The sequence below is a fragment of the Acinonyx jubatus genome, chromosome A2 (genome assembly GCF_027475565.1).
Source record: "Acinonyx jubatus isolate Ajub_Pintada_27869175 chromosome A2, VMU_Ajub_asm_v1.0, whole genome shotgun sequence".
Taxonomy (NCBI): Eukaryota; Metazoa; Chordata; class Mammalia; order Carnivora; family Felidae; genus Acinonyx; species Acinonyx jubatus.
Window position 1 is genome coordinate 2912614 of NC_069383.1, and position 15388 is coordinate 2928001.

Consider the following 15388-nt stretch of genomic DNA (forward strand, 5'->3'; position numbering starts at 1 on the left):
GACACAGCGAGAAGACTCCTTGCGTGGACTGAGCGCGTGTCTTCCCCGTGCTCCTGAACTTGAGAACGTGCATCGGAAGGAACAAGGTGCCGTGGCGAACTAGGAAAACAGGTGCCAAAACACTTCGCCAAATTCAGTGTCCAATAAACGGACATGGTAAAGAAATACCACTTGTCAGGGCGCCCGGGCGGCTCAGTCGGTTGAGCATCTGACTTGGGCTCAGGTCATGATCTCACGGTCCATGAATTCAAGCCCCGCGTCGGGCTCTGTGCTGACAGCTCGGAGCCTGGAGCCTGCGTGGGATTCCGTGTCTCCCTCTCTCTCTGCCCCTCCCCCGCTCACACACACACACTCTCTCTCAAAAATAAACATTAAAAAAAAAAAAGAAATACCCTTTGTCACGTGGGCCATTTTGTCTTCAAAATCAGGAGTCCGGCAGGACCCCACCCCCGCAGCACTCTGCCCACTTGTTCTTTCCAGCCGACCTCATGCCCAGCACTCGCAGGGGTTTCTAGAAATGCTCGGGTAAATCTCTCCGGCGTGAATCTCATGAAGAAAATCCACAGAGCACCAGGATTAGGGGTTGGGATTGGATACGTTTCATGTGTCTTTCTCTACATATTTTGGCCGTACTCAGGGATCAACAGGAAATCCCTCCCGTGGCCAATTTATTGCGCATCAACCCACCTCCTTTTCAAGGGCAAGCCTGACGGTAGCTTCGTGGGGAGTGGGCCAGAGTCTGAGCGCGTAATATATATTGGAGCCGAATTGTAATGTCCGTATTAACAGTTCACAATATAAAGACAAAAGCTGAAACTCTCGTACAGCGAGTGTTGTTAGGTCTATCTTAACACACGAAAGAGAAAAGACAGGTTTAGATTAAGTCGGTCCCCTTCCCTTTTTACCAGCACGGTGGTGGGGGTGCCTGGAATTCAAGGCCAGGGCAGTGCCGGGACACCGGGCGACTTGAGTCGGGTGCCGGTCTTCAATCTCCAGAAACACTCTTTACGTGAGGTTATAGGTGACTCTGAAAACCAGCTGAGTAAACACAGCACCTTCGTGCCCGTCCCGGGTTCCCGCACTCAGCCTTGCTCGGGCCTCCGACAGAGGGGACGAGGAATCTGCGTGACTCGGTGCCCGGCCCGTAATGAAATGGGACGACAGGATTCCTCCCTTGTTGACCAGATAGGTGGTCCAGGAAGCGCCCCGCTCCCCGGACTTCCCCTCAAACACAGGTATGGACGGGGTGGGTGTGGCCGATCCCACGTTGGAGCCACATGAATTGGACTCAGGCGGCATTTGGAGTCTCTGTGGGGAGGGACAGGCCTGCCATGCTGGCGGGCACTCAGCACGTTCCCCTTCTTCCCGGGCTCTGTCTGCTGGGAGCCCAGAGGCCCTTGGACACCCATCTGAATGGGGAGAAGGGGCCCTGTCACCCCAAGACCGTGCACAGCGCTCCTGGGAGAGGGCAGAGGAAGGCACAGCAGGTGCCTGGCTTTCCCCGAGTCAGGGAGGAGGGCAAGGGGCGGGGGGCGGGGGGCGAACATGGCCACTACCGCCCGTCGCCTTCCAGCGTGACAGAAAATACACTCAAGTGGGGTTTTCCCAAGAGGCTGTACAGAAACGTAGTCAAATTCGAAGAGCTATAAAACAGTTCCCCATTTCGCTTTCTAGCATCCTCAGAGAAGCCCCCCTCGCCTTTAAAGAAAAACTCATAAATATGATGGTTGGTTTTGAACCTTTAATAAAAGTAACAAACGAATGGAAAAAGAACACAACGCTGAAAACTTAGTGCGAATGTGAACCTCGCTAGATGTCCGTATCTCAGATAGTGCAAATTTTGTTCATAGTATTTTACATTTTTACAAACTCAAATCACTTTGGTTCATATACTTGCTATAAAGTATTGGCAAAAAAATTCTTCGGATTCACATTTTTTTGGCTACATTATTTCTAACAGAGATTTACTTCCAGTTTAAGAGGAAAAAAATACTTATTGTTTGTACATGATCAAGTGTATTTTAAAGATTCAATTACTGCTCTCACCTGATAACTTCCGGTTTTTCAGAAAACGCGTAGGGGTCATTTCGAGGTGCGGAATGACCCCGTTTTCTTTTAGACAAAATTCCTTGAAAACAAATCAGCTACACAGCCACCTAAAATTTACTCCAAGGCGTTTTTCGCAGAACAAAGGAACCACAAACCCATCGCGTGGACGAGGCCAAGCACACGTGGCCACAGGCGCCAGCGGCGCCGACCCCCGTCCCGCCGACTGCCTGCGTCTAGTCAAAAGGAGTCTCTTCATGAAATCGCTTCACAAAAAATTTAAAACAAAAACATTTAAATCGCAAAATACAAAAAAGGTAAATTTGTCAGTAAAAATTACAAGTCTACTAAACCCACAAAACTGGAGTATTTCAAAGGACCAGGGCTCAGTGGAGGGCACAACAGAGTAACTTCATAACTGAAAGAAATTATTGCTGAATTTTGCCTCCATGCAGCACTGAAATGAATGGAGAATCCCTCTTTAACATCTCATACGTTAAAAAAAAGAAAATAAATATTTAAGAGAATACAAGGCTCAGATTGGTTTTCAGATACATTGCACTTGAAGTGTGAGACCCAACCCTCGCCAAGCGGGTCTACTATGGTCTATGCCATTAAGTGAATACATTGTGCTCACCGAGATCTTTGAGTATTTAGAAACACCAAATGTTCAACGTGGTGATATGTGCACGGTTCTTTTTACAAGGCAATCACAGATTGCAAATTCCATAGGGCTGCGGAAAAATCGTCATCTCTGCTCTGGAGGATTAAAGAAACGACAGACAATTCTGGCTAAGAATACACGGCAGACAGGCGTTCCCTCTTAGAGGATTGTGGATTTGGGATGAAACTTCGCAAATACGGAGGTGAGAATTCCAGCAGGTCACAGTGGAGAGCCACGGCCTTCGCTGCCTTCTGCGCTCGGTGAGATTGTCTACACAGGGCTCCGCGGGGGGAACGAGGGCGCGAAGGGTCTCCGTGCCGCGACCGCGGGAGCGGGCCTCCCGGCTGCTTCTCTTTTTACACAACCCTATTTAAAAAAAAATCTCTTGGATAAATACGGTTCCTATTAGACCACACTTCACCTTTGTTAAAGCACCATCAAGCTATCCCTTGTGGGCACGGATACGAAACCAAGAGCTGGTAATTAGGCTTTAGTTCAAGGCTTTGAAATATGGCAACTTGCTTTTAATAACATAAATGAGATCGAATACTCGGGAAGCCGTGCCTGCCTGAACCCCCGCCCCGTCGGAGCGGACGCAGGCACGGGCGTGTGGCGCAGGTCCGCTTGGACATCGGCGGTTCCCCTCGCTTGCCGCTCTGGAACAGGGGACTTCTTTTTCCGGGAGTCACGGGGACAGTCACCCAATCTAAACAGATCACGGAGGAGAAAGATCATCTTTGTCACAATCCAAGGTCACAGGTTTTCTTCCCAAATCGTGCTTTTCTTCAGTGGCTTTTGAGACTCAGTCGCTGTGTGGCTTCTCGGGAACACCCTGTGTGGAGAAAGAGTGGCCGCTGGTCAGCACCACGTGCGTGCACACTGCAGGGAGCTCCGCGTGGACCCTGAGAGGCCAAGAGAAACCGCCTTGACGCAGGAGATGATGGCGACGGAAGTGTGGGAGACAGCGGCCCGGGCCCTCCTCACTGCCCCGGCCGGGAGCTACCCGTCCCACCTGGCGGATCAGGGACCGTCAGGTGACATGGGCGTGGACAGCCCTCAGTGAAGCTGCTGTGTGGGTGGAGACCAAGCCCACACCCGCAGGGAGGCGGCGGGTGGTGGGACGGGCCCCAGTGGGACGGGGCCCAGGGCTGTGGCTCCCTGAGGTCTAAGGGAGCATGCTGTTCTGCGCAGGATGGGTCTGCTCCCGTGAGGGGGTCTCTGCCCCCCACCTGCACGGACCCCCGCTTCTCTGCTGCTCCTCTCCCCTCCGCCGCCTGGGGAGACAGGGGCCCGAAACAGGTGTTGCTTTAGGATGCAGAGTGACGACTCTGCCTCCCTCGACACAGAAACACTCTGCACCCCACTTCCTCACGGGACCCTCACCCACAGGTGCCCACCGTCCCCCAGGCCCTGCCAGGGACTCCTCCCTGGAGGACGGGCGTCCCGCTGATGGACGAGCAGGGCCGATGCCGTTCCCGAGGCCACAAAGCTATCGATGGGCACGGGAACACCCGCAGCGAACACTTCTTGCCCTGAGTGTGGGGTGCCCGCTGGCCTCCCCGTCTGGCAACCAGACCGCAGGGCTGACCATTACGAGTCAACTACAAACGGTTGAGACCTTGCGTGTATCCGGACCCGTGGGGAGTGCCGTGGGGGTGTGGAGGCCGCCAGGGGTTCTGGGGTGCTCATTCCTCCCCCAGGGAAGCACGACTTCCCTTCACAACTGGTCACCCGAAAGCATCACGAACTGACAACCACAGACACGAGGACGGTCCCGAACAAACGTCACCCACGGGAACCCGGGGGCTGACCCACCACGCGCTGGGAGGAGGCCCATGCTCCTGCCGAGACACGCAGAGAACAGGCCTGGAGTCCACGGCCCACGGGAGACTAAAATTAGGTCTGGCATTTCTGTATGAACATAAGTGACCGCTGGCGAGAGGTCATGGGTCAGCCTGGGCCGGGTACCACACTCGCGCAACCCGAGAGCAGCGTGTCCAGGGGCGGGAGGGGCCGCGCCCCACGGAAGAGCCACGGGGAGGGCTGCCAGCAGAGGCGAGCAGCGTGCAAGAAGCAAGAAGGGCGGTGTGGCGCGTACTCCCGCCCAGCCCGCCTCACACCCCTGCACCCACCGGGCAAGCTGTTAACCTTCCCAAGCCTCCGTTTCCCCATCTTTACAATGGACTAACACCAGGTCCTGCTTCAAACTGTTGTTATAAAAGGTGAAATCAGCCGACAACGAAAATGCACACCCGTGCACAGCGAGTGCTAATTCACCCTCGAACAGAACACCGGCGTGATCCGTGTTGCAGCTGATGGGGTCAATCACAAACAGGAAAGGCAAGTTCAACGCCCGTGGCCGGGGCAGCCCGGCGGCAAGCAGGCATCTATTGGAAGCAGTTTGAAGCCTTAGCTTTTTAAAAAACCTGAAGCTACGAATAGCGATAAATAGAAATTTCTATAAAATTATGCTACGGACTCATCATTTCCTTTTCAACGCCAGGCTGACAACAAATACCACGTAGAAAAAGCCACGCAAACCACTGAACCACAAGCGAAGCCCACCTGTGGCTTGTGGACGTGGCCATCCTTCTGGTAATTACGTTTCTTCCTCAGGGAGGGGGCCGCGGGGAAGGACAGAAGAAGATTCTAGAACCCAGATGGAGTCGGGGCAGGGATGCACAGGGCAGGCGCCCCCGGTGACACTGGGTCAGGTGTGGGCAGCGCTGGCCTGAGCAGGGCCCCCGTCTTCATGTTCCTCACTCGAGGCACGTCCGTCACAAAAGCCCCACTTGGTGGAGTTCCTTCTTAGATGCCCCCCTAAAATACCAAGCCGGGTTCATTTTTCACGCAAACAGCTCGAGTGCAAAGGCCTGTGGGAAAGAGACAGCTCGACCGAGCTGCGGGCAGGGCCCAAGGACGGGGCCGGGCCGGTCCCACCCCTGACACATGGAGCAGCTTCCTGGGTTTGAAGGGCGGAAACGAGTTTTCAAATTTTGAGCAAAGAGTAGGCCTGTTTTTACAGAAAGCTGTTACTTTTTCATTTCTTTGAAGAGAGAATAATTAAGGTCGTAGGTGCAAGTATCCTCTCTCTTTAAAGCACCTCTTTTAACTTGTCCTTTTAAAGGTAGTTGTGTCCTCGATGATGAAGCTTCCAGCAAGGGCCCACCCTGTCACAGTGTCGCCTTTCAAGACACCACAAGAGCGGTAAGAGCAAAGCTCCAAGGTTCACCACTCGGGGACCCCAACACACAGACCTGCAGAACGGGGCCGTCTCCCCCAGGCTGTTGGGGTGCGCAGGCCTCAGCGCTGCCCTGGGGCGGCCGGGGGGCTCACTCGACAGAGCGCGCTGCCCTGGGCGCCGCAGAATCGGGGCCGGGCCGCGGGAGGCACCTGCAGGCCCTCGACGCCTCCAGCCCATGGGGACCACCTCCTGCCAGTGCCGGGGGGTGGGTGGGGGTCGGGGGGAGAAGCCCCCCCGAAAAAGGAGGCCCCGTGAAAACACAGCGAGGCAGGGAAACATTTATTCGGAGCGCACACCTCACCCTTTGGTCCTGACGCAGCCTGAGACCATTCGATTTCTGACACCCCCGATTCCATTCCCACAAAGAACACAATTTTGGCCTCACGCGCTTCTCTTGTTGATGCTGTGGCAGCGTGAGCTCAGCAGGCCGTCTGTGTGCCCCCCGAGAGGGCACAGAGGGCAGCGCCCTGGTGCAGAGTGGACGGGGCGGGCTGCCGGGCTCAGGGGCGCACGGCACCGGCCACTGGAGAGCGGAGACCCTTCCCCGAGCACCAACGTAGAAGATGCACTGCTTTCGGGAGGGGCTGGCACACACACCTCCGGGGGTGGAGGCCAAGAGAATCGGAACACAGGGACCCGCCGACAGACCCGGGGCGGTGGGGGGAGGACCCCGCCTTCCACGTCCACGGCGGCCTCACGCCATGGTCGTGCCCCAAGTAAGCCGACCGGTCTCAAGGAGCCGCCGCGACCAGGCTTCCCCGCGACCGCACGCACGGCGTGCTCCACAGACCGTGGGACGGGTCCCTGCACACCTCGCCCAGGGCCGACCACGACAGTCACATTCGCATCATAACTTTCACGACCAGAAAAATCGCACTGTAAAGGCCGCGTGTGGTTCTCTCCAGAAGCCGCCACGTCTAACCGTCCGCACACCCTGCTCTCCCCATCCCCCAACTCCGGGGGGGGGGTGCTGCCCCCCAGGGTCGAGGGCCCACGATTCCGGCCCCCTGCTCTCTGAAAACCCACAGGACGAGGACCAGGCTGAGCCCCTGCCCTGGAGCCGTATCAGCGGGTGGCGGCCGGGGTGCCACTGGTCCCGGGGAAGGGAGCCCCGCGCTCCCAAGGTCTCGGCTCACCCTCCTTGCGGGCGGGACCCAGCGGGAAGGACTTACGTTCTCACGGGTGGAAAAAACAGCGAGCGAGCGGGGTGGGCGCGGAGATTTGATGACCTGGGAGGGAAGGGATCGTGGCCCTTCCTCATTTAGATGTACGACAGGAACACGTCTTACGCTCATCTGGACAACCTGTACTTAATTTCCAAATTTGCACCAAAACGACTGCAGGGGCCCACCCAGGATCGTTTACTGAGACAGTCTCCAAGCGGTAGTATTTTCAAAGGTAACGATTTGCGCGACTCCTTTGAAAGAAGTTTCCTCCCACCGTTTCCAGCCGCTTGCAACTCGCGCACGTGTGAAGCCTCCGCCTCTACCGAAGACGCGCTCACGTCCTGAACCTGGTTCAAAAACGTCTTCGCGCACACGGAACACCATCGGCCCGTCGGCCTCAAATAACAATTCACTGAATGTTATTAAATTTTAATTTTGTGAAGGGTTACCCTGGCTGAGGACGGTTTTGTCCTGGAAGCCCTATTAGGGGTTCTCTATGGAAGCTACCGGACTAAGAACCAGCACAAGCACCGGTGGACCTGCCCGGGTCTCCTGGGGAGAGCAGCCAGGGGGGCTGGGAGGGGAGGGAGGGAGCCAGGGCACAGGTCTGATGTGGGGCTGCGGCCAGTGTTAACAGGACCCAGTCAAGGGGCACCTGGCTGGCCCAGTAGGTGGAGCGCGGGACTCTTGATCTCGGGGTTCGAGCCCCATGTTGTGTATAGAAATCACTCAAAAATCTAGATGTAAGTCTATAGGTACATCTACACATACACACACACACACACACACACACACACACACGTCAAATCCTCTGATCCTCACTGCGGGTGCCAGAAACGGTATTTTAATCGAGTTCTCATTCTGGGGCAAGATCCACAGAACCTCCAGGGGTAGAGGGTGGAACGATGGACTCAGGAACCAGCGGGACATGCTACACATTCTATCTTTTTGAAATTAGTTCTATTTTTGTGAACCAGCCGAGTGGCCTTTAGACTCAGCTCCCACTGGTGAGTATCAGCACTAATAAATGCCTTGTTTTAAAAATAGCATGTGAGGGACCGAGATAACTTTTCTGAGCAAGCCCCAGGGTTTATCTCTGAGGGCAATGGCCCTCAGAAGCCTCCGTGGTTTCCTTCAGTTCATTCTATTTAAGCCCCAGAGTCTAAGTCAACGCCAAGGAACGCTTACGTGTCCAAAGTTGATTTCCTCTTATTAAAGTGTTCAAATGCAAACTTTTAACTACAGAATAGAACTGCCATAATTTTTCCCGACTTCATTTGCTTTTCCGGCTCTCAGGACACGGCTCCGTGCTGGGGGAGTCCATCTACCCGGTGATGGGGGGGAGGGGGGAGGTCTCTGGCGACGCGGGGCACCCCCCACGCCGCCCCGGGGCCACTTGTCCCGGGAAGGGCAGTGTTCGCTGGGCCAGGCCCCGACCCGGGCGCGGGGTCTCCGCGGCGTCAGCGAGGGGCTCATTTCCACCCACTCCCGTTACCATCTCAGTAACTTTCCTCTGCCGCTTTCCATGGAGAGCTCAGAACCGTCACCGAACAGCCCTGTAACAGGACGGGCTGCCCGGGAACCCTGGTTACTTCCTGGCTCATCACGCGTTTACAAACCCCCGAAGCTTCACATACCGAGGAACTGCCTCGGGACCGTTAGCTACTTTTTTTCAAGAGTATGCTGCTCTAGTAACTGTTGTTCTTGAGTCCCAACCAGACATCCGTCAACACAAATCACACTGTATTACATAAAGCGATTGCAGCAGGCCAGCAGAGCTGATTGCGTCACGTACCATAGCCAGCTGGCGTCCTATGTTGCCCACGGTGACGCCTCCTGAGAAAAATATACAGGGCAGCCAGGAGCGGATGTAGAGGAAATCCGGGGACGTGTACCTGCAGAAAGAACAGAGGAGGAGACCTGTCTCCGGGCACTCGGCCTCCCCGAGCTGGGCTCGCCTCCGGGTGGACTGTCTTCACCGGGGAGGCACGCGACGCGACACGACACGACACGCCGTGGGAGGGCCACGTCGGAATGCTGCGCTTGCCGTGACTGCTGCGTTTCCCCCCAGGTTAGACGGCACGTCTTTAACAGCAGCGGCATTTTTGAGACTCTCCTGCCTAAATCGACGCCACGTGTGTGCGCATACAACCTGACCGCCCGGCCTGGCGGGTGTTTTTCATGGGAGTCAGGTGACAGCTCGCGGACAAAGGCGGAGTCGGGAGCCCGTGCTTACTGATAGACTCCGTTATACACCAGCAGCTGAGTGATCAGCGTGGCCAGGAAGGCGATGGTGATCCCAAGCCCGAGGCCGCTTCTTGACCGGTCGAACGTCCACCACAGGCCCAGAGACAGGGCTGCTAACGTCAAGGAGAGCTGCACGTTATTGGCAAAATCCAGTTTCTGGAGGCGCGAGGCTAAGGAAACTTCAGCGACGTTTAAGGCCGTCAAATACAAGCCAACAACAACAACCCCCTGCACATCCCACACGCGTTTGTGTTTTCATTACGTAGCATGAGATTCTCCATCCGACAGTGCTGCCCAGGCTGTGTCCAGATCTGCTGGATCTGCTGGATACAAGAGGACGGACCTTCTCTGATCACTGGGTTAAACCCATAATTCTACCGGGAAACTTTCTGAACGCCGCGGCTGCCGGCATTCTGAGCACACAACAACGTATTTTGCTGGTAAGCCACCTGGAGGCGCTATTCTGTTTTTCGTTTTTATTAGCCATTTGAACGGAGCAAACACTCTTCTCTTGTGGCGCCTCAAAGACACCTCATCAGTTGGCAGCAGAATCACACTTCCGCCTGATGGAGACACAGCTAGCTGCCTTTCATCACAACACTGCTGATCAAGTGGTGAAAACACAGATTTGTCAGAGCTAAGCTAGTCTGTAACACCCCTTCCTGAAACTCGTTTCAAGAAAATACAGGTAGAGCAGATTTAAGAATCAGTAACTCTAAAATACCTTTCTCTGAAATTTCAAGATAGGACCTAGGCTTCCTAAAGAAACCCCAAATTTCTGAGACCTGGTACTCGATGGCCTATCTTCCTGAAAAATGCACTTAACAACAGACACGTAACATAAGTCTGTGCAACATACTCCACCCGTGGACTCTGGAAGTTTGGGGACCTTCCATTAGGAACCCTACTCCGGGGGCACCCGGCGGGCTCGGTCGGTTAAGCGTCCGACTTTGATTTCAGCTAAGTCCTGATCTCATGGTGTGTGAGACTGAGCCTCGTGCGACAGCACAGAGCCTGCCTGGGATTCTCTCTCTGCCCATCCCCCCCCCCCCAGCTCCCACATGCACACACACTCTTTCAAAATAAGTAAATAAACTTAAAAAAAAAAAAAAGGCTCCTACTCCAGAGAACACCACTTCAGTCCCTGAAACTTCATGGTCACGGCCAGGGAGGGGGCAGAGAAGCAGAGACGGGGTTCTCCCCAACCTCTGGAAGCAGTGGCCCCAAGAAGAGGAACCCCCAGCCACCGGTCACTGGGCCACAGAAACCAGATCTTCACAAGGGAAGATGCGAGGTAGGAACCTACGAGGGAATTTACAAAACCAACTGCAAGGAACCAGAAGATTCTGTCTGACAGAAGGCAGAACAAAGAAGTCCACTCTGCTTCTGGTACTATTTTGACAGTCTCCCTGCACCATTTTGAAAACTCTGAAAACTCTCGCTAAGTATAAACCAAGCGGCACGCTTTAAAACAAAATAGCTGGAAGGAGACCATTCAAGTGACCTATAAAGTAAGATACGCTCGTTGAAAGTCACAAAACGCTGCAACACGGAACCCACGAGAATGCTCTGGACCCGGCACACCCACTGAAGGATACAGCACTGGCGTGGTTGATGCCAACGAAAACCGCTACGCAGCGCATTACGCTGGCCCACTCTCTCTTGAACTTGTGGGGTTCCCCAAGGTGACTGTCGATGCACGGGTACAGCAAGCCGACAACAGCTGTTAAAACGAAACAAAACAGTATTAGACTGTGCCAGCTTCAAGGTGATAGGATTTCCACGTGGCAATTGTTAACATATTACTCAAATTAGTTCTTTCCCTAGAAAACGTATGTGCTACAGAATACGGTATTTTAATTAAGATTAACTTTACATTTTTGTGGTCCTTGAGAACAAAAGGATCACACTGGCTCTGACGGGACCCGGATCCTCGTGTTTGTTTTCTCATGTGTAAAGTGATAAGGGTTATGTAACTACAAGAGCTTACCGTGGTCGGGAGGAGTTAGGGAGTTTTTACAGACACGGAATTTTAAAGCATGGGATCGGATAAAGAGAATTTAGACGGGGGAAGGGTGTGGGGTTCCAGGCCAGAAGCAAAGCGGGCTGCTGGGGATCCAGGCCCACGGGAGCGACTGTGGGGCACAAAGTTCAGCTGGTCAAGTCACTGAAACGCTGAGGCTTGGAAGCCAGGGAGCACATCCACCTGGCGTCCTATGAAAGAGGCAAGTATTTCAGGCTCTTGAACCGAGAAACAAGAGGCTCGGTTCTAGAAACTCGGGTTTCAATTTCATTCGACATTTTCTCAAGGTCTAGTTTCGGAGATTTGAAAACTGGAATGCAAATGATTCTGTAACTTATTTCGCTACAATTTAATCTCACCTTTGAACGTTGAAAGTGAAATAGGTACAAACATACGAGGTGGGGGTGGGTAGTAAGAGAAATTGTGTTTCAGGTACTCCTGGAATTCCTTGAGGCTGCAATTGCAAAGAAAGCCTAAACTAAACTATTTCACTTTTAGAATCAAATTTTTGATTCAAACAAACTGCTGTACCAAATGTGCATGAAAAATGCAACCTGCATCTAGGTAAGTATCTCAAAAAGGATATTTAATAGTATAGCTGTGGGGGCGCCTGGGTGGCTCAGTTAAGCGTCCGACTTAGGCTCAGGTCACGATCTCACAGTCTGTGAGTTCGAGCCCCGCGTCGGGCTCTGTGACGACAGCTCAAAGCCTGGAGCCTGCTTCACATTCTGTGTCTCCCTCTCTCTCTGACCCTCCCCTGTTCATGCTCTGTCTCTCTCTGTCTCAAAAGTAAATAAACGTTAAAAAAAAAAATTAATAGTATAGCTGTGTTACTTAAAGGTTTAGAAAGGCAAAGTAGGATCCTAAGTTTCTTTTTTTTTTTTTTTTTTAACGTTTATTTATTTTTGAGAGAGAGAGAGAGAGAGTGTGAGCAGGGTAGGGGCAGAGACAGAGGGAGACACAGAATCAGAAGCAGGCTGCAGGCTCCGAGCTGTCAGCGCAGGGCCGGACGCCGGGCTCGAAGTCACAAACCTCGAGATCATAACCTGAGCGCAAGTCGGTCGGAAACTGAACCGACTGCGCCCGCAGGCGTCCCAGGACCCTACCTTTCTAAGAACAAAGATGAAGACATTCTGCCCGCGGAGTAAGTGCAGTACCCCCCAGGGATGTGTCCTCGCTGGAACACAGCTCCCCATTCCCAGTCCTGGGCCCTCCGGCGGTTTTCAGGGAGCGTGCTGAGAAGGTGCTGCGTTTCCTCAGTGCGCCGCACACACACCCCGACTGCGGGGAGGCAGTGCGCAGAGGTGTGAGCAGTGGCCCTGCTCTGTACTGCGTGCCCTTAGACCCGGTCGCTTAGCCTCTCTGTGACTCAGTTTTCACATCTGTAAAATGGAGCACCGGCAGAGAGCGCTGTTGTCAGGCGCGAAGGAAGCAAAGCGCAGAAGACACAAAGTAATAAGCACACCGCGAACGCCGGCCCGGCTGCAAAGCAAGCAGCGGGGCGCCCCCGTCGCCGCACCTGCTCGGCCCTGCCCCACGTAGACGCACCTTTGCTCTGCGCACCAGAGCGGGCCCCTGCGCCGAGGGCAGGGGCGGGTTCAGCGGAGGCCGCGGCCCGCACCTGGCGAGTGTCTGCCGGCCGACGGGCGCCGCGTGACTGCAGAAGCACCAAGCGCTCTTCTGGGCCCGGATCGGCCGGGTCTTTCTACGCGCGCGGCCGGGGGAGCGCACCGGGCGCGCGCGCCCGCCCGCAGCTGACAGCGGCCGGGCGCCCCCGCACCTGACCCGCGCCCCGCCCCGCCCGCCGGCCCACGTGACGGTTTGTTTTCGGCGGCCCGCGGGTAGCGTGTTGGCGCGCGCGGCCAATGGCAGCCCGGCCGCGCCGCTCACCAGTTCCGCGGCGGCCAATCCCCGGCGGGCGGCGGGCTCCGCGCGCGGCCCCGGGGCCAGGTCGGCGGGAGGCCGGCCCGGCGCCCCCGCGGCCCCCGCCCCTGCGCGCCCACCTCCCCCCCACCCCCAACCCCGGACCTCCCCCCTCCCACCCCGCTCCACTCACCGGCCGCCGTCCCACAGCAGGGGGGCACCCACCAGGCCGAGGAGAAGATGGTGGCGATGACCTCCTCGGGGAACAGGGTGACGTTCCGCTGCACCTGCAGCAAGTTGAGCACCAGGGCCAGCACGACCCCCACCGAGAACAGCACCAGGCTTCTCTGCACCAGGTGGTGGTGCCAGCTGCCGGGGGGGCCGCCGCCAGCGCCGCGCCCCCCCGGCCCGGGGCTCCGAGGCCCGCGAGCCGGCGCGGGGTCTGGGTCCGGGCCGCGGCGGGCCGCCAGCGCCGCGGGGCCGAGCATGTCCCCCACTTTGGCCGCCAGCCCTCCGGGCCCGGCTCGCGGGAGGCTCCGGTGCCTGGCGCCCTGGGCACAGGAACAGCTCCAGCAGTGGTCGTCCAGCCTGGGCATCGGTCCCCGGGCGCCGGCCGGCGTTCCTGCAGGGGGAGGGGGCGGGACCCCGTCAAGTTCACGGCCGCCGGGTGGGGACGCCACCCCCGCCCCCCTCGGCCCACCTGGCCGGTGCGCCGACGGGGGAGGGGGGCGGCCAGGTGTCCGGCGCAGCTGCGCCGCTCTGCGCGGAAGCAGGGCACGCGCCTCTACTGCCGGCCCGTCCAGTCCGAAAGTTTCCCGGACCCCGCCCGCGAGCTGCGCCAAGTTCCCGGGGCCGGCGGACGGAGGGGGGCACTGAGCCGGCCCGCAGGGGTCAGGGGTGCAGCCCCGCCCCGGGGCCGGGCCGGGGGCGCCCGGATCCCCGGCTCCCGACCCGAGCTCGGCGCCGGCCCGCATCGACCCCGGGGCATCCCCAGCGCGCCCCACCTACCTGTCCGAGGGGCGCCCGCGCGCGGACTCGCTGTGGAAAGTGGTCACGGCCCGGACCGCTTGGAGTTGGGCCCTGGGCGCGGGGCGCGCGGTGTAGCTTTTAAGGCGGGCGACGGTGGCGGGGCCGCGGGTCACGTGACCCTGCCCGGCCCGCCGCTTGGGGGCGTGGCCTCCGCGCGCCCCGCCCCGCCCGCGCGCCCGTCCGCTCGGGGTCTGGTGAGGCGGCCGCGGCCAATCGGGGGCGGGCGGCCCATATGACGTCAGCACACGCCACCGCCGCCTCGCGCCCGGCGCTGGCTCGGGAGCGCGGACGGCGGGCGGATGGACTGACGGACCGAGGGGGCTTCGGGGACTCGCAGGCCGGGCCTGGGTGGGAAGAGCGGGGCTGGCCCGGAGCGGGTGGGCGGCATCCCTCGGTTGAACAACCTGGGCCCTCGATCGTCACGTAGACGTGGCCCACTGATGAGCTTCCCCTGCTGACCTGGCCCCTCCACTGGGCGGGCAACAGGTGATCGCTATGCACCTGCCGAGTCACCTGACGATGCTCCGACCTCTGTCGTGTGGCCGGCTTCCGTGGCGCCGGCTGGTCACCACACCTGCTAGTTTACAGCGAGTGCACTGGTGCGTGCAGTGCCCTGGGGCGCGGAGGCGCGCTGCTCCGCTGTGTGTGCGTGTGTGTGTGTGTGTGTGTGTGTGTGCAGGCGTGCGTGCTGTTAAAGGTGCATCGCCGCTTCCCCGCGGCAGAGCGGTCCACAAACCTCTGGTCCACGTGACGTCTGTTACGAAAATGCAAATGGTAAAAATCTCATTCGTGTTTCCTTACCCGGCGAAAGCAAGCCACCACCATTCAAGAAAAAAAGGAAATCTGAACTCTTGACTCTCCTCTTGAAGAGTAGATTACTTTACCGCGTTGGTGCGTACATGTTTGTGTCCTGCTTGCCAACGTGTGTCACATCAGGCCCCACAAAACCCACATCTTGTTGAGCGAGGTCCTGTTGTTTCGCGGGATCTTCAGCAACCGTAGGGGAAGAGCCGGGTCTGCGGCACTGTCCGCGGAGGAGCAGAGATTGGGAGGAACTCGGACCTTGAGAGCAAGTCTGATGGCCACGACGTCGCACAGGCTCAGGC

General features: G+C 57.1%; 1 protein-coding gene across 1 annotated transcript; it reads right to left on the reverse strand.

Annotated features, from left to right (window-relative positions):
• Positions 1-1727: 1727 nt before the first annotated feature.
• On the reverse strand, positions 1728-14416 carry INSIG1 (insulin induced gene 1). Its single transcript, XM_027051157.2, has 6 exons — positions 14262-14416; positions 13447-13875; positions 10966-11090; positions 9357-9523; positions 8916-9015; positions 1728-3542 (listed from the first exon to the last, which is right to left on the reverse strand). The coding sequence occupies exons 2-6, from the start codon at positions 13847-13849 to the stop codon at positions 3513-3515; spliced, it is 825 nt and encodes a 274-aa protein (XP_026906958.1). The 5' UTR covers positions 13850-13875; positions 14262-14416; the 3' UTR covers positions 1728-3512.
• Between the last annotated feature and the right edge of the window lie 972 nt (positions 14417-15388).